The 25200-nt window shown below is 39.5% G+C and overlaps 1 protein-coding gene across 2 annotated transcripts in view; it reads left to right on the plus strand.

Moving 5' to 3' along the window:
• Positions 1 to 25200, plus strand: part of MAPK14 (mitogen-activated protein kinase 14) — a 31766-nt gene that overhangs the window by 2305 nt on the left and 4261 nt on the right. The window contains exons 2-10 of one of the 2 annotated variants that reach the window (XM_035121261.2): positions 4377 to 4506; positions 7253 to 7311; positions 10499 to 10610; positions 12129 to 12158; positions 12684 to 12731; positions 13192 to 13306; positions 13654 to 13725; positions 23612 to 23691; positions 25091 to 25169. In XM_035121261.2, the coding sequence (XP_034977152.1) occupies positions 4377 to 4506; positions 7253 to 7311; positions 10499 to 10610; positions 12129 to 12158; positions 12684 to 12731; positions 13192 to 13306; positions 13654 to 13725; positions 23612 to 23691; positions 25091 to 25169 (725 nt within the window). Of the gene's footprint in view, positions 1 to 4376; positions 4507 to 7252; positions 7312 to 10498; positions 10611 to 12128; positions 12159 to 12683; positions 12732 to 13191; positions 13307 to 13653; positions 13726 to 19458; positions 19539 to 23611; positions 23692 to 25090; positions 25170 to 25200 lie in introns of both variants that reach the window. The other variant, XM_035121263.2, reaches the window with a different exon arrangement.

Below are 25200 nucleotides of genomic sequence, written 5' to 3' on the forward strand. Positions count from 1 at the left end.
GAGCCACTTTGTTCCTCCCTGCTATCCCAGTCTCTGGCTTAACATTGTGTCCAAACCAAGGGTTGTGGTTTATTTCCTTCCAGACAAACACTATGATCTGTAGCAAAAGTTTGTTCTTGACTTGGGAGGAGCAAACTGGCTCATGTGATAACTGAAAACGAAGATTCAGACTCTCTGTATTTGTATTCTTCTGCAGCTACATAATACCATTCTTTTAACTGTAGATATTAAGAGTTCTTCTGCATTTTTTCCCTAGAAAACATCTCTTGATCTAAACTGTTTTATTATTTACCCCATGAATATTATTTACCCCATGAATATCCTTATATATACTAGTAACTATATATTATACATAATACATAATTGCTTTTTGTACATATTATTATTCACCATACGAGTATTATTTAAGTACTTTAACCCTATTTATCTGATTCTAGAACGTTTATTATATATTGTGCATATATGTATAACCTCATGGATATCCATTAATCACTACCCTTCTTTATCTTACATTCAGACATTACCTGAAATATTTCTCTTCAACACGGAAGTGTATTTTATACCTGGTTATTTATTGATCTGGCTTCTCACGTGAGAATCATCAACCCCTGTCTGTAAGGCCCCTCTCCCTAGTATCACGTCCATAACTTGAGGTTGCACCACTTTCTCACTTTTTCCAAGGCCTCTGGTTGTTAGGTCAGGACCATTCTACTCTCCATCACCACTTTCTCACTTTTTCCAAGGCCTCTGGTTAATGGGTTAGTTACTTCCACTCTCTTGCTCATAGTATAACTGGTTTTCCTGGCGGCTGGTATTTTTTATTTCTCTTTCCCTTCAGACCACATCTCAAGTGCTCCTACCGATCCGATTTCTAGCCTGTAGTAACAGTGCAATTTCTAGCCTGTAGTAACACTGCATTTTTCCCCTAGAAAACATCTCTTGATCTAAACTGTTTTATTATTTCATGTCTTGTTTGAAACAATATTTCACTTGCTTGTATTTTGTCACGTAAGAACAATATCATGAGACAAGTTCTCATAGGAGAAAGCAATGAAATTTTGTTTTTTAAACACCTACAACATAGATCCTGGTGGCCTCAGAAATTTGCATCCATTGATGACTCTCAGATAGGCAGGTGTGGTTCATTACACCATTGCCGTGGTAGGATAGGAATGTATACTGCAGAGTTTTGAAAGACCTTAGCTTTTTTGCTAGTTATTACTGCTGATACATCTAGTTATTGTAGTGATCGGTTTGCAGAATAATTAATGGTAATTCCACTGCCCTCTCTTTTTTGTCACTAAGAATCAAGTTGTGTTCCCTGTATCCATTAAGCAAATGCACATATATCCCCATTCCCTCTAATATCAAGCTCAGATGGTTGAGTGCCCATCAATTTTGGAAGCAAAATGAAGTCACCAAGAATTAAAGTAGTGGCCTACTTAGGCTCACATTAAGTATATAAATTTAATAATACTAATATTAATATATTTACAAACAGCCTGACAAGGTTTTGTGAGCTCCTGAGATGTTTGGCATGATGTATCAGAAAATGTATGTGGGGGTCGGGGATAAGAATTGGCTTACTCGGACCATTATCAGTTTATTGCAGGTATGGTAAAGGTAAAGACCCCTGACAATTAAGTCCAGTCGCGAACGACTCTGGGGTTGCGGCGCTTATCTAACTCTATAGGCTGAGGGAGCCGACGTTTGTCCACAGACAGTTTTTTTCTGGGTCATGTGGCCAGCATGCCTAAGCTGCTTCTGGAGCAACCAGAGCAGCACACGGAAACGCCGTTTACCTTCCCGCTGGTACCTATTTATCTACTTGCACTTTGATGTGCTTTCGAACTGCTAGATTGGCAGGTATGCTGGAGGAGGGTAAATTAGGGTTAGGTATGTGTCATATTATAGGGACCCAGGTGGCGCTGTGGGTTAAACCACTGAGCCTAGGGCTTGCTGATCAGAAGGTCAGCGGTTCGAATCCCTGTGACGGGGTGAGCTCCCGTTGCTCGGTCCCAGCTCCTGCCAACCTAGCAGTTCGAAAGCACATCAAAATGCAAGTAGATAAATAGGAACCGCTACAGCGGGAAGGTAAACGGCGTTTCCTTGTGCTGCTCTGGTTCGCCAGAAGTGGCTTTGTCATGCTGGCCACATGACCTGGAAGCTATACGCCGGCTCCCTCGGCCAATAATGCGAGATGAGCGCGCAACCCCAGAGTCGGTCACGACTGGACCTAATGGTCAGGGGTACCTTTACCTTTACCTTTATTGTTGAGATAAGCTACCTTTTGATCCCAATGCAGCAGGGGAAAGCTTCGGGTGGGCTGGGAAAGTAAAAAGTTGTGCTTTTTTCTCATCATCAGATGAGAGCTCATATAAAGCTTCTGTTTCAGGCTGGTTAGAGCACTACTCATAGTGGGTATACAATGAAACCCTTGCAAGTCTTCCTGAAACTACCATGCACTGCAGTGAGGGAGAGCTATCTATATTCTCTTAACCCCCTGCAATGTAGCATTCACTTTCATGGTAGAAGTGAGGATGAAGCTGTTCACCTAGCCCCCTGAGCTTGCATTATATGAAGGAATTTCCCATTTGTTGTGTCCCACCACTACCCAGTAATTAGTATTTCCAGACTTCATCATCTAAGTTTGTGTTGCCTTCACTTGTTCCTCTCTACAGCTAGCTAGTTCCAGATAAGGAGTTACTGGGGGCACTTATGCATCCCGTGTGTCTTATGCACCTTTGTAGATCATACTAACATGATGGATTTAAATCACCAAGAAAAAATACCAGTGTTTCCCATTTTTGTTCAGATGCAAACTGCTTCTGTTAAAACATAATCCAAATAATTTCTGACTGAATTGTTAGATATGTCAAATGTATGTGTTCTGATCTGAAGGATGGTGGTTTGCACTTCTCTGTAACTTAGTAACTATCACAAATCATTACATTTTTAAATTGTATGGCACTTGTTTGAGATCTTCAGAAAAATTAACATAGCTTTCTACTGTTTTCATCATGCCTTATCCCTACTCTGATTTCAGATCATTGAGGTCTCTGCTCACAATATATTTGACAGGGAAAACTTGATTTAGATGCAAAAAAAGGAATAAAAAGCAGAAGTGGAGTTTTGTTTGCAACTAAACATTTTTTTCCTGACTCTTGCAACATGTATTCTGTGGTAAGGCAAGGTGCAGGACAGTGCCATATTGACAGGGTAAAGTAAAAGGGAACTTGTTCTTTAAAACAATGCGTCAGTAGAAGCATACTAAAAATGCCTCATCAATTCCATTTTATGATCAGGTACCAAACATAAATTATTGAAAAGCAAATCCATACTAGTCTAGACTCAATTGAGTGGCTTCCCGTTTTCTGCTAGTGTGGCACTAGCCCTGGTCTAGAATGGGAAATTTGATGTATCAGTGGATCCTTGCAGAAAGGCATTTTGCATCATTTGTATCTGCAGGTGTTTCCACTAATTTAACACAAGTCAGTGGAATGGTGAGTTGCAAACCTAATCAATTTCATTTATCATGCACGTTTTGCCTTGCGCGCCACTCCCCTTTTTTGGAAAAAAACTTGATATATATACAAGTACTGTACCTATTTTCCACACGAAGAAAAACAAATAAACTTTAGAAAATATTCCACAATTGCCTCAGGTATAGACAGGTGCCCATGACAATGACACCAAAGTATGCTGTTGTAACCACATTGGTTGTATGTGTGTTTTAGGGTGAGAAGTAGTCTGGCTTTCTTATGGTAAAACTTGGAATGCCAAAAAATCTGCAAAATGTGTACCTTAGGCAGTGACAGTTGTACCATACCACCTTCATGTTATCATCACTGTAAAGCTATTGGCTAACATCACTGAAAATTCACTTACTGCCAGAGATCCTAGAGGTATTCAGTGCCGTATTTCTACAAACAACTTGCTTGGATACATCCATCATGTGTCTGCTAATGCTGTGACCTGGATACAGCGAGCACTAGCTTCTGAAATGTCACAATATGCTGTTAAGGTTGAAATATTTGAAGTTACAGGAAGTCATTGCTATATCTTTTGCTGTGAGTCACTAAATGATTGCAAAAATTGTCATTCTTCCTTTATAAATCCAGCTGTAATTCCCAAGCTCATCAATACATTCTTTAAACTCTTCTAATGGTTCATTCTAAAACTTGTAAGCACCTTCACTTTTGTTTTCCTGCCTGCTCTCTTACACAAACCTTAAACTTGTGACTTATTTCTTCTTGGGCACAAAGTTATATTCACCCAGTGAAACAAGATACCTATTGAATCATTTTCATTGGGGGGGGATCCTATTTTAGTCTTAATAGGCATATTTAATGCTGTTTGTTTAACTTGCTTTTTAGCTCAGCCTTTGATGCTAAAACTGGCCTGCGAGTGGCTGTGAAGAAATTGTCCAGACCATTTCAGTCCATCATTCATGCCAAAAGGACCTACCGTGAACTACGTCTGCTTAAACATATGAAACATGAAAATGTAAGTTTTAGGAGAAAACTATAAATGTACATTTCATTTGGTTTCAAATCTTAGGTTAGGAGTAAATCCCGGTTTGATATCCATGGTATACTTGGTACAGATAAAATGGCAGACCATAGTGTAGGGGTTTTGTTAAAAGAGTAGAGGACCCAGAGCGAAAGAATGAATTTTCCCAATACCTTCATTTTGGCTGAAAGCTGAGAAAATGTAACACTTGTACCATAGTATTTTCAACATACTAGAGCCAGTTGGTTATAACCTGTTTAAGAAGTTTATTAGTTCTAATTTTATGGTGGTTATCAAGTCCTGTCTATTTTAAATGTTATGAAAACTTTCCTTACTGGTTAAATTCTCTAGTTTTAAAGTTAGCTTAATGCATGCTTATTTCCATGAGTATTTTTTTCATTTCATGCATTGTTTTGGGTAATGGCTTCCATGTGTTGATTTCAATATTTTCTTATGGAACATATTAACTAGGGGAGACTCTAACCTTGGGGAAAATAATGAGTTTGTTAATCACACAATTGTAAAATGTTAGAACTGTTGCAGTCCCAGTTTGTTTCTGGAACACCACAAGAAGGATGTTGCAGAAATGTTTCATCCTTTTATGTTGCTGTGAAGAAGATTTTAGTGTTACTATTTTATAGTATGCAGAAAAAATATGTGTGCACAGAGTGCAAACTACTTCAAATTTGTGCTCCTGCCTTCCCTTAACCCTAACCCCAACAAATTATGCAATTATAGTACTAAATAAACACAACAGTATCTGTAGTCTTAACCACAGCTATAATGCCCAAGGCCCTTCTAGTTCTTGAACCATCTGTGTATTCTGCCTGTACACTTCTTAGTGTCCATGGGGGTTAGATTTAGCTGTGTTGGTAATGTTTAGTCAAAAGTCAGATGATAAATACTGTAATGAAATAAATATGTACATTACATTGTATTTACTTTAAAAGAAAAGTGAGATGTTCAAGAATCCAAATTGTTGTAGGATACATGAACAACATGTTGTCAGATAAATTCCAGGACATTTTGTAATCCTTGGGATTGATGCATAGGGTTTATTTGTAAGCACTAATATAGTGTCTGGCTCTCTTTATTTTCCATGTCTTGTGCAAAAATAGCTGCCCTCTGGGACTTGCAAAAAACATCCACTGATCTGTGTGCATTTAGATATATACAGTAGTGATAAGTAGAGATTTCTGCAGTTGAAATAAGTTGTTATATCACACTTGGGTTTCAGCTGTGCACATGAATGAGATAGAGCCTGTATCATAATATGATTGCCCTGTATAATATCTTCACTTTACACCAGCCTTTTGGAAAATGAAACATGAGTAGAATTAGTCAAGATGCCTGAGCCATGAATTAGCTTTCCTATTTACTATATGTGTATATTTGTGGGATTATTATTCTAGTGTGAAGCATGTGGTAGTCTACTGGTCACATTTCTCCTACATTCAGTTTATTTTGTTTGTGAGGGAACAGACCATTTTTGTCAGTGCTGGAGAGGTTTGTACTGATAGCAGTATTTGCAAATGTATGTTTTAAAAAACCCTCTTCTCCAAATTCTACTTAAGGTGATGTACCCCTACTTAAAGCCTATTAAAAATAGGTGAACATACAAAGTCATATTTCATGGTCTCTGGTGGGAAATTACATGTTACATGTAAACATGTGTAATGGAATCCCGAAAGCCCCTTTTAATTAGAAAAGTCAGTTTGCTAGGGGGTGATTAAGATCAGATGAGTCACATCTCCCTTCCGATGCCTTCAGAGTTCCAAGATGCATTTCTAAGGGCAGAGGGTATTCATAGAAAGTAGTGATGGCATGCTTGCCCTCCCATCCCCCCTGATTACCCTTTAGTACTAACTAGACAGTGAGCTATTTAGCTAGCTGACACTGACTTCAGTACCTAGTTTAGTTGAAATACTACCACCAAATTACCTTGACTTGTACCCAGTGGCCACATTCAAATGAGAGATGAACAAGTCTTTTGTCCAAACATACAGCCACTTTGTTTCGCTAGGTTGTCTTCAGTTAACTATAGATTTCCATTACATCTGAGCTCATAACCTATAGTTAACTGCTTTTGAACAGGGCAGGATATCAAGCCATGCTTTGAAGTTAGAGCTCATATTGTGGCTTGTTCTGAAGCTGTTAACAAAAGCCTCCATTTCAGAGCTGTTGAGAAACTGTGCTTGCACAGTTCCTGATTTGTTTGCTCGTACAGCAAAGAGGGATGAGGTTACATGTGCACCCACAAGGTTCATTTATATCTCAATCTTATTAAGCTGGGATATGATTGTGTGAACCAACCCAGTGTGTATTACTGCATATTTACATAGGAGGTAGCGCTGAGCTATTCAATATGCTTACACCCGTTGTTTTTGAAAAATAAGTAGCAATTATGCTTTTAAAAAAACCAATTGTTGATTCTTTTCATTAAGGAAAATAGTTTACAATGAAAACAGTGATCTGGAGCCAAAGATGAAACAGGAGGAGTCCAGGCATGCAACATGATTCTTTTCTCTGATATTTTTCAACATGCCACATTACAAGATATTTGAAAGTTGCCAGATTTAAAGGAACTATTTTGAGTTTGCATCTGTGTAAGATGTGCAAGTCCATGTGTTCATGTAGTAGGCACTTTGAATTGGGACAGTGTATGTATGTGAGTTGGGAAATACAGGTAGAAGATAAATGTGGAAAATGTTAATCCTTGTGTGTCTGTTTCCCTTTCTAGGTTATTGGTCTTCTAGATGTGTTCACACCTGCAAAGTCACTAGAAGAATTCAATGATGTGTAGGTAACCCTTCATAGCCTTGATGTTGGAAATATTTTGCAGCCTCGATGGAAACCTCCTTATCTATAAGGCGAATTAATGTAATAGAATCAAAGGTTTCAGTTTAGACAGGACTTTAGATTGCTAGTTGACAATGAAATTAGGCATATGGAGGAAGAAATGAATGAAGTCATTGCATTGACTTTACTGTGATAGAAGTATGTAGTCACAAGCCTTCATTAATTAGCATGGAAGGTAGCTATGGGCTGTTTCACACACTAGATTTTCTTTACTCAATAGTGGGAGTAAGAAATTATTCAGTCATGTGTGAAAACTCTGTAAATATCTATTTTGCCATGTTGACATTTGCCAAGAAGTTGACATCTGGCTCCGAATTGAAAAATCTGCTTAATAGGTAGTAATACATTGAACTCACTTTATGTAAATATTCCCCATCATGCAAATAGCCTGTAAATACAACTCTAGTACTGTGGCTCTAGAATCCTCAGTGAAGGTCTCCCTTCTTAAAGCCATGTTATCATATCAGTTTGAGGGTGTGGTGTGTTGTTGTTTTTTACTTTACAGTCGTACTCAGCTCCTGAACACCTTGGGAGCTGAGTGTTCTGGTTTTCGAACGTTCTTTTGGAAGCCAAACATCCGACGGGGCTTTTGCAGCTTCCGATTGGCTGCAGGAGCTTCCTGCAGCCAATCAGAAGCCATGCTTTGGAAGCTGAATGTTTCAGAAGTTGGACGGACTTCCGGAACGGATCCTGTTTGACTTCCAAGGTACAACTATACTAGACTCTATGTCTGCTCATGCACATTATATCCCGGAACATGCTGTATGACTTAGGTTTCCAATTTCAAATATTCCAATTTCAAACTTTATGCCATCCAAATTTTGGATCTTAATTCCCCTCCCCCCTCAGTTTTGTGTCTGGAAGAGGAATATATATGAGTTATTCTGCAACGTAACAGTTTTGATTTCTTACTGAATCCAATTCTCAGGCCTAAGCCATTTGAATTAAATGGCACAGTACACAGGATTGCTGTGCTTATAGAAGCATAACGAATTTAAATTTTCCATAACTAGGTGCCCTGAGTTACTTGTGGAGATAGAGATTTTAAAGCTTTTTAGTGGCAGAATATTATTGTTGCTTTAAGGTTACCTTATGCAGGTGCAATTACTGTCTAAAGCAGGAATGGCAAGTGTATTTTAAAAAGGAGGGGGAAACGTCACACATTGAGAGGGGAAAGGGGGAAATCAATACTGAGCAAAGTACTTTACCTATATGGAAGGAATTTTGGGTTTGGGTAAGAAATTGCTTGTTTTAGCAAGGAGGGGGGAGTAATGTATTAATCATGTGATGGTCTTCAGTCACATAGAATGATTGAGGCCTGGTTTATTTAGTCATTATTTTGTACCAAGGCAGACTCATGGATACTTGCAGTTGTATGATGAGACAAATGACAAATAAATGTCTTAAATAGCTGTTTATAAAACCTGTTGGACTTGTATGTGACAATTTCAAAGCACATGTTGAGACAGGCTTCCTGTCACAATAAGACCATGTAGAAGTATTTTATTAATGATGTACATACACCCTATACACACCTTTTACCATATTCTTACTCTTATGGAGAACTAGAAAGACTGAATCAATACAGAGATCAGCCTAGTTTCATCTTCGTTGAAAGGTAGTAAAATTACTATGGTAATTTCAATACGTCTTTTTCTCTCAGGGTTTCACATTTTAAAATACTTAAACAACTATTTTGTACTAGGAGCTGGTTCCCATATAGCCCTGCCATATGGGTGGGGTGGAGAATACGTGTAAATTCTTGTGTGAGTAGATCCTGACAAACCATTAGTCTGACTTAGGAAAAAGAGTAGATCAACTGTGGTTATGCTCTAGGTGCTGTGAGTGGTCGGGGAGAGTGTGCAAATCTTAAGACTCATTCCTTGGCCTCAGCCCTCTGTAACCTGTAAGCCCAAGACCTTGCATGAAGCAGGCCCAGAATAAACATAGGAAAAAATATGTTAATTGTGAATTTAAATTACAGTGCAGCCTTAAGAAGTCTCTTATTACCTATTGGAATTTTAAATAGAATGGATCTTTCTAAACAATGAGAGATGCAGGGTTATACCTGCAAAAGATAGAACTGCCTTGTTGCTTATTGTCTTACATCATGAATACACTCTTTTTTTTGCACTGCAACAAAAGTGTATCTTATCTCTGTACTAAATGGTTTATATTCTGGCTTGTATCCAATGTACTGTAGTGCTAAGTAACTGTCACATCAGGATTTCCACTTGTCCCTCTGAACACACCTCAAATCTGTTTTGAAGGTTTTCTCAACCCTCTGGAATAGATCGTGAGAGGATGCAGGAGGAGGAGAGGGAGGGAAGTCTCATTGTGCAAGAAGAAATTCTTGTGCTGATGGAACACAGGAATTAGATACTGCCCAATGTATTCTCACCATACATTTAAAATTGTATCTGTACCATAGCAGACTACTGTCTGTGAAAAGGTCATACAGAAAATCAATGACTTTTCATAAATGCAATAGGTTGGATCCCGATTTAGTTGTATTTGAAGAAGTTGGTCAGTAACTGATTTCAGTGGAAACTAAGCAGCTAACAGACTAGCCTAAATCCCTGTTCTATCATGGTGGAGGGAATTTGAATGGGACAGAGTTATCCCTCTGCCTGGTTCTACCACCTTTTGTATTGTCAGGGAAGTCTCACCAGCTGCACCTTGTTGCACCAACCTAAAAGGCAAGTCAGCAGAAGCTGCTGCTACTGCCAGCATACTTGCCAGCGGTAGCTAGTGGAAAATTCTCCCGCTAGGGGGTGCTTGGGGGATGATCTCCTGTGCTGTATATAGGATCTCCTGTGCTGACCACCCTGCTGCAACGTGATGTCAACAGTCCTTATCCAGGCCTAATTGCTGCATCAACTGGAGTGCTGGCACAGCAAAGGGATATTTTCCCTTTCTGCCACCTTCTGCTCTAGGTGGTGTGACTGGTAGGACTATGGAAGTGGTGGTGACTACATGACACTTTCAAAGCCCACCACTGCCAGTGAGGGGTTTGGATTGATCCCTAACAAAATCCAGTGCTTCTCTATATTAAGCCCTGAAATGCTCTGACTTGCTCACCTATAATGCATGGAGGTAATACCATTGTTTAATTCTTGTTTTTTAGATACCTTGTAACCCATCTTATGGGAGCAGATCTGAACAATATTGTGAAATGTCAGAAACTCACAGATGACCATGTACAGTTTCTAATCTATCAAATTCTTCGTGGTTTGAAGGTATTTGCATTGACTATTACTATTGACCCAGGTGGCGCTGTGGGTTAAACCACAGAGCCTAGGGCTTGCTGATCAGAAGGTCGGCAGTTCAAATCCCTGCAACGGGGTGAGCTCCCGTTGCTCGGTCTCAGCTCCTGCCCACCTAGCAGTTTGAAAGCACATCAAAGTGCAAGTAGATAAATAGGGACCGCTCTGGCGGGAAGGTAAACGGCGTTTCCGTGCACTGCTCTGGTTCGCCAGAAGCAGCTTTGTCATGCTGGCCACATGACCCAGAAGCTGTCTACAGACAAACGCCGGCTCCCTTGGCCTATAGATTGAGATAAGCGCCGCAACCCCAGAGTCTGACACGACTGGACCTTATGGTCAGGGGCCCCTTTACCTATTACTATTGTATTCTGTATGCAAGTGGAAAGTAAAAGACATACTTTCTTCCCATTAGAGAGGTCCATAGGCATACTTTGAATTCAGATAAAAACACCACCACATGTTCCTGAATTGGTTGAAGTGACCATTATGACAGTCATGAAATATTAGCTGTCCTTTTTAGAGTCTGGAGAGTGGCAAAGATATCATTGACATGCTGCTCTCCCGAATCAGCTCAGATTTGTCTCTTGTATTCTGCTCTCATGTTCAGAGGAACTAAATGTTCTTTCTGTGTGGGAGGATTTTGTTTTATGTGTTACATTCCCTTTGGTGGTGGTGGGGAGGCACTGCAAAAAAAAGTTACCTAGGGGGAAAGAAGGGAACGAGATCCTGCTGGAGATAGCAAGGCAGAAGCCAATACTTTCTGCTCGGTGGTGCTATCTTGTTTCATCCTTCTGTGTAGGAAAACAAGGAAGGGTGTTGAGAGGCACAGAAAGATAGTGAGAGCCACAGCATTTGCAGCATGATCAAGGGCCCTTTTGTCAATTTCAAGTCTATATATTTTCTGACCTGAAGAAGAAATGTGCTCCTAACTTTGTCATATGCAGGTGATATGCAGGTGATTGTAATCTAGGAAACACACTGCATGCATTAGCTCAGAGAAACAGTCGTGTGGTGTTTTTTGGGATCCCCTTTTGAACAATTGGCACAGCTTTACTGGAATTGTTATTTTTGTTATTGTTATTTTTTAAGCAGAAGTTCCTTCCAGAACTTCTAGATGCCCCCTTAAATGTTGCTATGAACCTTTTGAGGTTACTATCTCGTGAGATTTCTAGGGCACCAGACGGATGCAGACTTTGATTCAGTAGTTTCAAAATGCATCTATACTTTGCCACAGAATGGGGAAGAACCAAATATGAAGGGATGAAAATATGAACATTGGGCAGGCATTATTCCCTCTTCCTTTCTAGTTGGAAATGACACTGGTGATCTTCAAAGGAACAAACTTAGAGCAGACATTTCTCAAATGTCATTACAAAACCACTGAATGGTAGATGAGTAAATGTAATACAAGACATAGACTTTCATAAGGCATGGACCTTCATAATGGAAAATAGTATCTGAACCTAATCTTCAAAATATTTTTATTTTCAGTATATCCATTCAGCTGACATAATACACAGAGTGAGTATTATTTTTAGTGTAAAAAACTATGCAATTAAAGCAGCATCCTGGGAAGTTCTAGCATTGGATCTTTGTATATCAAAGCAGCAGTAAAATTGAGGTAAAAGTTCAATAAAATTACAATAAATGTTTTAGTTAATGCTGGGAGAGAGTGAGTCTAGACAGATTCTGTTCAGGCATAGTTCACTTTACCATGGGGTTGTCTCTGGCCATCACTTTTCTTAACATGTGCCTGCAGAGCACAGAACTGTAATTTGACTTGTTTTGATTGATTTATTGATTGGTTGGTTGTTTTTGCAGGGGTGGGATTAATTCTTGTTTATACACATACGGCTGATGCATGCTGTTGAAAATCTCAGTAAAGTGTGGATTATGGTAGGATTGTATTAGTTAACACCTGAAGATTGTTTTTGAAAGCTGAGGGATACATTAGATGTTGCCAAGGCTGAATTTCAAGGTTGGGACAGCTTTTTTTTTATCATTGCAATGCTGTGACACCAGTATCTCCTTTTTTCTTTCTTTTAGGATTTAAAACCTAGTAACCTAGCTGTGAATGAGGACTGTGAGCTGAAGGTAAGGTGGGGTTAGTATACACATAGCTTGTGGGCAGCCTAGCAATCATTTGTTTAATAGGTCAGGACCTGAATATCTTAACAGGAAAATGTAGGCACTAACATAAGCAAGTCTGTTGACCCCTGGGCGAATATTTTAGAATTTATGAGTCTTTGTACACAGTTGGCTCAAAAGTTATTTAATAAAAGTTCCACTTTAGTTCTTCCATGGTTGTGTATTTGTGGTACTCTTGAACTGCTCTTTTTTGAAGTTGGTCACAGTGCGGTTAGGGAGTCACATAAGCATTGTAAATCCTTGACAAATTTAGTCTTACCAAACCTATTTCTGGAAGTGTTCAACAACATTTCTTTTCATCCATTTTATTTGCATCTTCAGCAATTGTAGCTAATCAGATCAAAAATCCAGTTTGTCCTTTTAAAAAACAAATGTACCAGTGCATTGCTATCTTCCTGTTCTGCAGATTCTGGATTTTGGATTGGCACGACACACAGATGATGAGATGACGGGGTATGTAGCAACTAGATGGTACAGAGCTCCTGAGATCATGCTGAACTGGATGCATTACAATCAAACAGGTACTGTGTCTCATTAATCAACCCATCAGAGATTATATAACAAAACTATATCGTATAATTCTGTGCCACAGTGGAATTGCCTCACTCTGTTGTAATATAAGAGACCTAATTTTTAAAGCATTTTTAAAGCATCTATATCATTAATGGAAGCAGGTCTGCATCTGAAGTTGTCAAATTCATGTTTATCAAGAGTACAAATATGTGCTTTTTTGCTGTCATACCAAAGCTAAGCATTTTAGGATTAGGTTAACCATTACAATTGGTTTTATTTAAAACTTTTAGGATACTGGACCAGAGATCTGGCTAAAGGAGTCTGGCTTCTAAATTCATTCTGCTTTTTTCCTCAGTTGATATTTGGTCTGTTGGATGCATTATGGCAGAACTGTTGACTGGAAGAACGCTATTCCCTGGTACAGACCGTATCCTTTTAAAAACATCTAAAAATGAACTGAAACATTCATTTTCACACACAGCAACATGTAACCCAAGGAAGACTTAGGAACCAGCCCTGCACTTTGGTGTTGGACTTCTTTCTATGCATATGAATGCATTTTGAGAACTACTGCTGCATTCTCCAAGAATGCTTTTTGCAGGTGGTTGAATGCATTATTTCAGTCAGTCTGTGGTTTAACATTAGGGTTTCAGTTTCTCTGTCTTTGCTTGTTCTTCTCTTTAAAAACTTTGAAAATGGCCTTCCACCTTGAAGGGAAAATGTAATTACTTTTTTCAACATCTCTGAGATCTGTTTTCCAGTTCCAGTAATTCAGATGTTCTGTCAAACTACTTCAATTTTGATACTAAGGTTCTATGAGAAGACCGGTTCCCTCATAATGTTTAGCAACCCCAGAGTAAAGGGATGTCTTGACAGGTCAGTGTCTTGGTTTGTAAAAGGGAAGGATACATAATCTACAGGTAGATCTGTTAATCTGTTCTAATGTAACTTGTAATTTGACATAAAATAAAGGATTTTGTGTTGTCCCATAAGAAAAGTTCCAAAATCCATATTATGGCAATACTGTACTTTGATTGTGCCAACCAAAATAGTGGACAAGGCAATCAAGCTCTCAAACCAAGACTTGGGAAGAGAATGCATGGCTGGTAGTAACACCATGGCTGTCTCTTTTTGAAGAGTCTAAAGGCAAAATGTGGGAAGAGGTAGTAGGCATTCACATGGGAATCTTAAGTGCTGTGCTGCTGTTTTGTTGTACCAAGGCTTACTTGAAAGGAAGAAACAATGGCAAATTCCCTATCTCCGGTACTACAAAAAACAGCTGTTACCAGCTGAAGCACACAAGTTTATGCTTTGTGTGAATAAAGAGCAGAATAAAGAGGAAGGGCTATAGCTCTGGGATAGAGCATCTGCTTCTTACCTTCCTAAAGAGAAAGTAGGCAGTTTTTTTTTTTAACTTGCACCCCACCTATACTTAACTTTTATCCACCTGAACTTTCTACCTCTGATAATATAAATACGATCTACTTTCTCTTTATTCTTCTCTACCTGTCCAGGTCACACACAAAGTAAATCTGTATGGCATTTCACCTAAAGATAGAAGCAAACCAGGATACCAGTTTTTTGTAGTTTTTTTTGTAATCAAGCTGTATATAAATTTTGTTTAAAAAAACAAAGATGGGCATTATCAGCCCATCTTTATACCTTGGTGCAACCTGATACCTGAATAGCGCTTACAGAACCTCATTTGAATGTCTGCTACTTCCTTCTGCATTATGCAGAACTCTGTATCAAGGACTCTGTATCAAGTGCAGACTCATGGCTTTGCCACTAGCTAAATATTCTGTCCCCAGCCCCCCATTTTATCCACACAACAGCCTTAGGCTGAGCAACAGTGACTGGCCCAAGGTCATCCAGTGAGCTTCATGACTGAGTGGGGACTTGAATCTTGGTCTCCAGGTCCTAGTCCAATACTTAAGCCTCTTTAACATATTGGCACACTCTATAATAGAAAAAAGTATTCTGTGTGATCCTCTTGATATCCAGAGTGTCTTCACATGAATGTAGTTGGCTGGTATAATTCAGAAGATGTATTTGGTGCCTGATCTGAAGTCTAAATCATTGGCAGGATCACTGCAACCCTTTTATCAGTTATTAATGGAGAGATTTTGAAAGATAAGAATATCTTGATATTCTGTCCAGTTGCACTGTGTCCACCAAAATATGTTCTATGGGATTGAAACATTTAAAAGTTCCCGGGTGATCCGTCTTAACTAAAGTAGTAAATAAATGGATTGAATCCTAAGGAAATAAAATATATTTTTGCATTTAGTTTTCCAACTATTAAATATTTCCTGAAGGTGACTATGTGATGTTGATCTTTGTGGGGGAAAACTAACATTTATTTTCAGCTTTAGGCTTATATTAGAAGGTGTGAAGATGGTCAAAGTCATTTATTTTTATGGTTGTTTTTTACCAAACTTTCCCAGAATAGATGAGGCAAATGTGAAAACTATATGATACATTTATAGATTACATGTTGGATTTTTCCTTGTTTTTGCCTTCACTTCTTCCTGTTCACTTCTCCTTTTCCAAGACCCTTACAATGTGCCTTTCTCTTTCTCCCTTTCTGTCTGAGGTATGTAGGGGAAAAGGTTTCTTGCTTAAAGAGCAAAATAGACATGTTTCAACTATGTTGGGTGCAATTTTCATTTTTTACAATATAAATATTTGTACTCTTTTCTCTATTACATGTACATACTGTACTCCTCTTTTTGAATGGCCTAAACTAAGTTGTGTTTACCTTCCACAAATCTTCACCCCATATGTGGCCGTTATTTAAGGCTAGGGTGGGGAGTGATAACCATTTCTGTCAGCTTCTTAATGGGAATAATGGATATGCAGTCAAGGAATAATAACACATTGGCTTACATTATAGAAATTCTGTGAGTACACACAGCATGCAAATTGGTTTAACCAGTGGCAGGAATTTGTAAACCAAGCTTTTATTGCTCAGCTCTTGGAAATCTGATCTGCAGGAGATAGTGGGTTTGGGGGCTCCTTTAGTGGGAGTTGCCAACTTAAACACTTGATGATCAGCAGCTACAGGTAAGGGAATGATTAAATGCTCAAGCTGTAATTGGTTAATATGCTGCATGTGCAAACTTAGCTTCCATAGCTAAATTATGTGTTTTGAAAATTGCAAGAGATTTGAGCATAATCAAAGTTGTATCTGGTGGTACTGAGTAAAATCTAATATTGTTATTGCTGAACAGAGTTCATATTTCTTCTACCCTGACCCATATTAGGATGCTCTCCATATTTTGAAATTGTGAATAGGGAATCGGGGGCTGGGCCTGTGTCTTCAAGTAATGTACCTTGATTAACTCATTTGGGACAAGTTTGTGTGGTTTTTTTTATAAAAAAAATATTACTAACTGAATTACTGCAATGATCTGGACTGACTAATTGGACTGTGATGTAGAATTTGTTATGAACATATTCTAAGTCAGGATGATTTCTCAAAAAGTAGCCATATCAGAATAACATGTGTTCTGGGTACTCTTGGTCTTGAATGCCCACTTGGACCTTGCATCTGGATTTTGCTTTAAGCTTGGCTTTTTGCTGTATTCACTGTTGGTTATGGTAGCAAACTTTTCCCTTTTCTCTATGGTCAGTATTGGGACTTGCCAGTTCTTGAAATTCATGCTTTTCTGAGACCTGCATGCTTTTCTTTGCTTATGGCTTTCTATGCACTCTTTTACTTTGAGTTTACTAACAACTCTTTTTAAGTTAAGTAGCTGCTCACAAATTATATTGTTGATACATAGATCCAACAATCTTGTAACATTTTAATTGATTCATTGTGTTGGTTAGCTGCTTCCAACTGACATCTGCTTCTTGCCATAGAAAAGGCTTTGTAGTGAAGTAATTAATAGTGTGTGTGTGTGTGTGTGTGTACGCAGCAGACACAGTCTGTAAAAAAAAAAAAAGTACGACAGCAGATATATCTGTCATTACATTCAGATATCACTTAACTTTCAAATACTTCAAACAACCAGAAAATGGTTGACTTAACGTTATTTTGATGGCACATGGATTCATACTTTTGGTTGCACTATATAGTGTTCCCTTGTTTTATTTTACAAACTTGTGTTAACTTGTTCTGGCTGAAGGCTGAAGTAAATAGATGGAAACTGGCATCTTCTTTCAAAGATGAGCCTACATTGTGCAGGTTTTTGTTGGAGGCCTCAGTTCAAATCCAGCCTGGAATTTACAAAGTCGCTTTTGGGAAGTTACTGCTAGAAAGTAACTTGCTTTAAGGCTTAGTATAACTAAGGTGGGAATTATTTTGCAAATTGAATTTATATCCTGCCATTCCCTTTGACAGCCTTGATGCAGCTTCAAATTCAGGAGAATTTTAATCTTCAGGGGCTGGAAAGTTCTCACTCTGCAATAGCAGTGGGATTTCCTATGCAGTCAATAACTTTTTCTCACTCTCCCCACCATTGAGAGCATAGCTCATGAGCCCCAAGCCTGCTTTCCGATCTTAAGGATAGCAATTCCAGGTGGGGTATAACTTCTAGGGCCCCTAAGGAGTTTGTGACTAAGAGTGGGACTTTTTCAATCAGTTCCCTGCTGTGTTACACTAGCTGTTGTCTGCAAAACTCCGAGAGGACAGTGGAGGGAAGCAAGTGTAACTCATTAAAATATATATATAACTGCCCATTAAATACAGTGGTGCCTCGCTAGACGAAATTAATTCGTTCCACGGGTCTTTTCTTATAGCGAAAAAATTTGTCTAGCGAATCCCATAGGAATGCATTGAATTTTTTTTTGCCCATAGGAACGCATTAATTGAATTTCAATGCATTCCTATGGGAAACCGCGATTCGCTAGACGAATTTTTCGTAAAACGCATTTGTCTAGCGAGGCAAGCTCCGCTTGAAAAATCCTTTCGTTAAGCGGAAATTTCGTTAATCCTTTCGTTAAGCGGAAATTTCGTTAAGCAGGGCATTCGTTAAGCGAGGCACCACTGTACTATGATAAAATGTCCAGATGGGTTTGGTGACATGGGGTCTCCAATTGTAATAAAAGTCACTGATTTCACGAAAAGGATTAGGACTGAGTGTAAATAGTGTTGACTGCCAACCTCTACAAAGTGTTGACAGCACCTGAAGTAGCCAGCATCCTAGAAAGCATTTACCAACCTTTCCCAACCTGGTGCCCTCCAGATGTTTTGGATTAAATTGCCCACCATCTCCTGACCATTGGCTGGGCAGGCTGGGGTTGATAGGAGTTGGGAGTATCCTAGATTGAGGTGAATTGGTTTTATGCACTATTAAAGTTAGCCTCAAAGTTGCTACTTTACTCAAGCTTTAAAAGTTAAGTGACAGCAATTTCTATTTTCACTATCACCAGTGCATGCTAGTCTTTTACCATACTGCTTCTGCCACTAAATCTTAACTGTTACTAATGACTGGGAGTATAGGTCTAACCTTAAATAATCACAGAGAGCATCAGTTATACCTGTTAATCATCATTGTATTCTGATTGCAAAATGTGCATGTTTGCCACTATTGGATAGTAGCTTGGAATGGTGGACAAGCCTTAGTAGAGAAATTATAATATAGAGCATAGAGCAGAGCAGAGCAAAAAAAAAAAAAGCACTTTGACCATAGAACCTCAATGAAGATGTCTTCAGTTTCAGTTCCTTTGGGCAGAAGTTTGGGTATATTTTCTCTTGTAAGGGTAGAAAGATTTAGACTGTAAAGCTATCGTTCTAAAGATTCTAGGTGCACTTATTCTATTCTGAATTAGGAATTGCTTCATCCCTTCCATGAACAGGAAAATTGCAACTTGTGAAAGAGGAACCACATTGGGTAAATTCAACCTTACAACAACTGATCACTCACATAAGCAGTTGTCTCAGTATATTAGCTGCTTGCAGAAACAAATGTGGCTAAATGTGTTCACATTTCTTGAACAGATTTGGGTGTAGGATTTTCATCAGGTGAATATTTAAATGGTATGTGTCTTCTACATTAGATGTGTGCTAATATTTATTATTATTATTAATTATTATTATTTTGATTGAGACATTTGGTTTTCTTTCGCCCCCTTTAGTTTTATTGGGCTGCTGTGATTTTTTCCCCCTCCCATTTTATTTGTCCCAGCATTTTCCTTTATGGTCCATCGTTAGATATTGATCAGTTGAAGCTCATTTTGAGACTCGTTGGAACACCAGGGCCTGAGCTTTTGAAGAAAATATCTTCAGAGTCTGTGAGTTTAAAGCTTGACTGTAATGCCTTGCCTTTTTGGATTTTGTGTTTTCCCTTTTGCTTTGCTTGCTTGTAGACTGCATCTATCTCCTTCCTGGTTAGTTTTGTCTTAAGCTTGTTTCCTTAGACACATCTTATTTTCCTTAGACACATCTTGAAGCCTCCCCTCTCTGCCTCTGTACTAGTCTTCATGTCCCATCTTACCTTCTTCTATTTTCTGTCTGTAGGCTATACTAAACTTAGCTGAACACTGTGTACTTCATTGCACACTCTTGCTAAACGCTGTTAGGCACATGCTGCTACCAATATCCCATATATATCACATCTCCTAATGGATAGTGCTTTCTTTAAGTTGGATTTTGGGACTTGCATTGAGTGCTCTTTCACAAACTGTTTCAAGAAGGGGGAAATGTTTAGGAACAAGTATGAGCATGAATCATGTTAAAAGGCACATTCCTGTTGTCACTAGTGCAAACAGCTTGTTGTTGGATCATAACATTGACCTCAGTCCTAAAAGTGCTCAGTCATAAAGGTGATATCCATGGAAGTAATGATACAGCTGGGGTTTCCCCTCCATAAGTAGCATTGTTCTGCATTCATGGGATGATAGCTAATCTACATTCTACACTTCGACATAGGAGCAGCTGGGTTTTGCAGCTTACCAGAATAGCAATGAAAGTTGGATAGGTGCCCCTGTGCGAGTGCAGGTTTGGCTTCACCAGTGTGCGTCACCACTGCTGCCTGGTCCTTCCCTATCCCTGCAGCATCCTAGTAAGAAGCAGCAATGCCATTGTCAGTAGGGTAGCCCTGTAGCCTACTCTCATCACACAGGCCACTGCTACTTACGCATGGATGATTTTGTCATATAAAATATTTTTATTAGAAACTCATTTAAAATAGATCTACAAGAACCCTAATTTAGATTAGGCTTACTGAAGAGATTGAAACATGTTCGGAAATAAGAGGGGAAATGAGCTGAAAGGAACCCACAGATTGAACATATCCATATTTGTTTACTAAATGCATGTTTGCCAGTTTAGCCATAAAGCAGTGCGGGAGAGCCAGCATGGTGTAGTGGTTAAGAGCAGTGGACTTGTAATCTGGTGAACCGGGTTCGCTTCCCCGCTCCTCCACATGCAGCTGCTGGGTGATCTTGGGCTAGTCACGCTTCTCTGAAATCTCTCAGCCTCACTCACCTCATAGAGTGTTTGTTGTGGGGGAAGGAAAGGAAACTGGATTCTTAGCCACTTTGAGATTCCTTAAGGGGGAGTGAAAGGCAGGATATCAAGTCCTCTTCTTCTTTTATCACTAAATGGAGTGTGAGGAGGATGAGCCTATGAAACCCGCACCCCTACCCTGCCTTACCCCCTTAAGAATTCTGATACTGGAACAGGGAGATGGGAAATTAAAGCAGCAGTATTCAGGTAGATAGGGCAGGGAAATGGGTTGTTCCTACCAATCATGCCACCCTTCATCGTAGGCTAACCAACAAGCAGGTATTTAACAAACACAGCTGTTGAGCCCCCAGTAGTTTTCTGGAATTAGGCTGATGGTACTTGAAAAATACTTAAAACATGCTCTTGAGAATGGGGAAAGTTATAAAAATAAAAAGGATTCTTCCTTCTGTGAAGTGCTGTGATACAGTGGTACCTCGGTTTGCGGCCGCAATCCGTTCCGCAGAAGTGTTCACTCGCCGAGGCGTTCATTCACCAAAGGCATGCTTTGCGCGTGCGCGAAGCGCTGATAGAGTGCTCTGCGCATCTGACGCCGCAGAACCCGGATGTAAACACTTCCGGGTCTACGGCATTCGCACGCCAAGGCGTTCGTAAACTGAGCTACTGGTAGTCGTAAACCGAGGTTCCACTGTAGATGAAATAGACAATGATGCTTATAGTCCTACTTTTTCACCTTTTGCACATCTTGGTTTTTGCTTCAGAAGGACCATGTAATCAGCAGCTGGGTCATACTGCAAGAATTTAATGGAACATTTTTTCTGGGTTAAGGAAATCACTGGCTCCCGAGAACGAGCATATATTGACAGATGGATTTTTATTGTTTCTATAGTGCCATCTGTGCATGTTGCATTTTACAAAGAACATATTTGATAGGACCCAACCCCAAAGCATGTGTTCTTAGAAGACCAACTGTACCTGTGCTGTGTATCCATTGAAGAGAGTACTGAAAAGTCTAGCCCATCCCTTTATAGCCTTCTAAATGAGAGTCTCCTTTGGAGTAATGGGCTTTTAAATGGCTGCATCTGCTCATAACTTCCTGCCTTGCAGTATCGGTGTTTGCAGCCAACTTGGCCCAGATCTTATCCAGAAAACAATGCTGAGTGAAAAATTCAGAATTAGATGACAATGCATACTGCAATACAGCAGCTTGTCACCTTTAGCATCCTCATACAGTTAATTTGAGATGAAGTAGCAGGTGAAGATTCTTCTTAGGCTCATACCAGATGAACACCCTTGCTATGAAACATGGATCAGATGCAGTCTTGACTGGATGTGTGTTAAGTAGCAAAAAGTATGTAAACTGTTTTGATGAAATGTAGGAATGATTGCCAGGAGGGTAAGTAAAGGTATAAAATAGCAGCATTGAAAAGAAGGGCATTTGAAGTTAACTCCCTCTGTGTGCCCCAAACTTGAGCTGTGTATCTTTTTAGAGCAGCGAGGACCAGCTTTTTTGTTCACATACTCGCCCTTGAGGTGAGGGATAGGGAAGAGCCATGCTGCTCTTGTGTGTTTGAGGGTATTAGAGGGGTAGTAAGAGAGGGTGCCATTGTAGTTGAAGCAGATTGGTCTCCTGCTCACCCCACCCATCTTACTTGCAGGTTGGGGTTTTTAACCATAAGATATCAGATCTGAACAAAATGTAAATCAAACTGTGCCTTGACAAACGCATAGCCTTTGCCTTTCTTTCCTGATGCGGAAGTTGGTAATATTCAGGCTAACACATGGTCGGTTTTCCCAGGACCACTTTCCATTGGTTGTCTAATTTAAGGGAGATAATAGACTCACTAAAACTTCCAGTCTGTAGTAATCTTCATACATGCATACCCTTTTTAACCGTCTGAAACATATAAAGGCCTGAAAGTAGGCCCATTGTCCAGCCAGTTTGGAGCCTGTGGTTTAATTAAAAATCCTACAGTGGAGTAAGAACTGTGGAGGCTATATTATGAAACTGATTCCACCCTCCCAACTTGGCATAAATTCCAATAAATAAGAAGGTTTTTTTTTCTTTTGTAGACAATATAGCAATGCCAAATAGTATCAAATAGCAACATTATCTAAATAGGGAAAATACACAACAAGATTTTAATGGGAAAATAGTTGTGATAACCTTTTAGGCTAGAAAATTATTTCAGTAAAAGGACTTCATTTGGTTCTGCATATAATTAAAGCATAGCTAGACAAAATACTTGAAAAAAATCATTGTCCTCTTTCCTCCCCATATCATGTGCAGTTGAACAAAATTAAATGCTGTATAAAGAAATGTGCTACATGAAGCTTAAACTGACTACTGTGCACTACTATTCACTGTACAGATGTTTATTTTGCCATAGTTGCCATTAAATTGGCTTTCTCTTGATCCCTGACACCTAACATTTTTGTGCAAGGCGAACAGCATTCTAACATTGCATATTTCTCTATTGGCATTCATATGGAGGAGTATATCAGATACTGCATCCTTAGCGTATTGGCTTGTGCAGCAAAAGAGTGAAATTTAAGCTTTGTAAAGCCAGATAGAATAAAATAGTATATCTTTAGCAGCCATCAATTGGCTCACTTCCTTGTTCAAGGTGACTTTTGTTTCTAAAAGGGGCCAGCACCCAGTTTAAGGCTGCCAATTGATGATTATAAACAGTGAGCAAGCATCTGGCTTTACCAAAAGATTATTAACTGTTTTCTGATTTTACTTTCTGGTCCGCTTTCCTGTAATACAAAGATGGTGTGACACACAGAGTGGTAATTGCCTGTAGTGTGCAGACTAGATGCATTTTGCATAATTGTCTTGATTGTTTGTTCACACTGATGATGATATATTAACAAAGCCCTTGACTAGGCACTTAAGATATTAACCAGCTTCAGCAGATAATGCGTCTGACGGGGACACCCCCTGCATATCTCATTAACAGGATGCCCAGCCACGAGGTGAGATGTGACAGGGTGTGCATAGTGGTCTGCAATTCAAAACATTTCTTTATTCGTGGATCTTCACCCATCTTCCAGGGCATAGCCGTACTAATGCTGCTCACAAAATTGAAACAGTATAGAACACTTAAATACATTATCACAGCTCTATCCCCCAATCTAAAACCAACAGTGTTAAAAAAAAACCCCAGCACGCTGCACTTAAACATAAGATAGACTGGAAGAGTTCAGAATCTACTTTAAGGCAAATATAATTGGGTTATATGAATTCATAGAGGTGGAGCCACTACAACAGAAGTCCTGTCTCTGCCAGAGGACCAAAGATTAAGGCTCTTATGGCCCAAGCAGGCCCATATGGGTGCAGACAGTCCATCAGAGAACCTGCTGCCAAACACTTGAGGTCTTTAAAGACTAAAACCATCACTTTACATTGAGCCTTGAAGCAAGCTGGCAACCAATGAAACTGGTATTGTGTAAGGTGCTCAAAACACCTAGCCCCCACAAGCATTCTAGCAGCTGAGTTTCCAGAGCACATGGTAAAGGTAAAGGACCTCTGACAGTTAAGTCCAGTTGCAGACGACTCTGGGGTTGCGGCGTTCATCTTGCTTTACTGGCCGAGGGAGCCGGCATATGTCCGCAGACTGTTTATCTGGGTCATGTGGCCAGCATGACTAAGCTGCTTCTGGTGCAACCAGAGCAGTGCACAGAAATGCTGTTTACCTTCCTGCCGTGCTTTCAAACTGCTTGGTTGCCAGGAGCTGGGACAGAGCAACGGAAGCTCACCCTGTTGCGGGGATTTGAACCGCGAACCTTCTGATCAGCAAGCCCAAGTGGCTCAGTGGTTTAGACCACAGCGCCACCCGCGTCCCTCTTTCCAGAGCACATTATGATAGTCTAATTTGGAGGTTGTCAGAACATTGATAAGTGAGCTAGGTCTGCTTCTCTGCATAGAGCCACAACTGGTGAACTTTCCTAAGCTGATAGGTTTCCCTTTATAGTAACTAGGATTTTTAAAAAATGTGCTACTGCACAGCTGTAGGCAGCATAATTAACTAATACTTTGGGTCTTTTAATAACAAGTAATGAAAATCCATTTGTATTTGGTTAATGATTAACTACATAATGACACCTGGATGCCACTGCTGACCTCCAGGAACTTGTCCTCACTTGCGGCAACCTTCAGTACATAACAGGCAATGTTCTTCCAGCCTTACAACGCACAGTGCCCTAGTTCCAATGCTTGTTAATTGTATCTCTGTCGCTGTGGTCAGTTTGGATGAGAAGAGGATGAGGGTAAGATAAATGCTGATTAAGCTCAAGCAGGGAAAAGTAGACACTCATAGGAGCTTATAATGATTAGGAGGCACAACCTTAACAAAATGTTTTTCTTTTTCTCCAGGCAAGAAACTACATACAGTCTTTGTCTTACATGCCGAAGATGAATTTTGAAAATGTATTTATTGGTGCCAACCCCTTGGGTAAGACTTGTCAGCAGTTCCATTACAGTGG

This window comes from Zootoca vivipara, chromosome 7 (genome assembly GCF_963506605.1).
Source record: "Zootoca vivipara chromosome 7, rZooViv1.1, whole genome shotgun sequence".
Taxonomy (NCBI): Eukaryota; Metazoa; Chordata; class Lepidosauria; order Squamata; family Lacertidae; genus Zootoca; species Zootoca vivipara.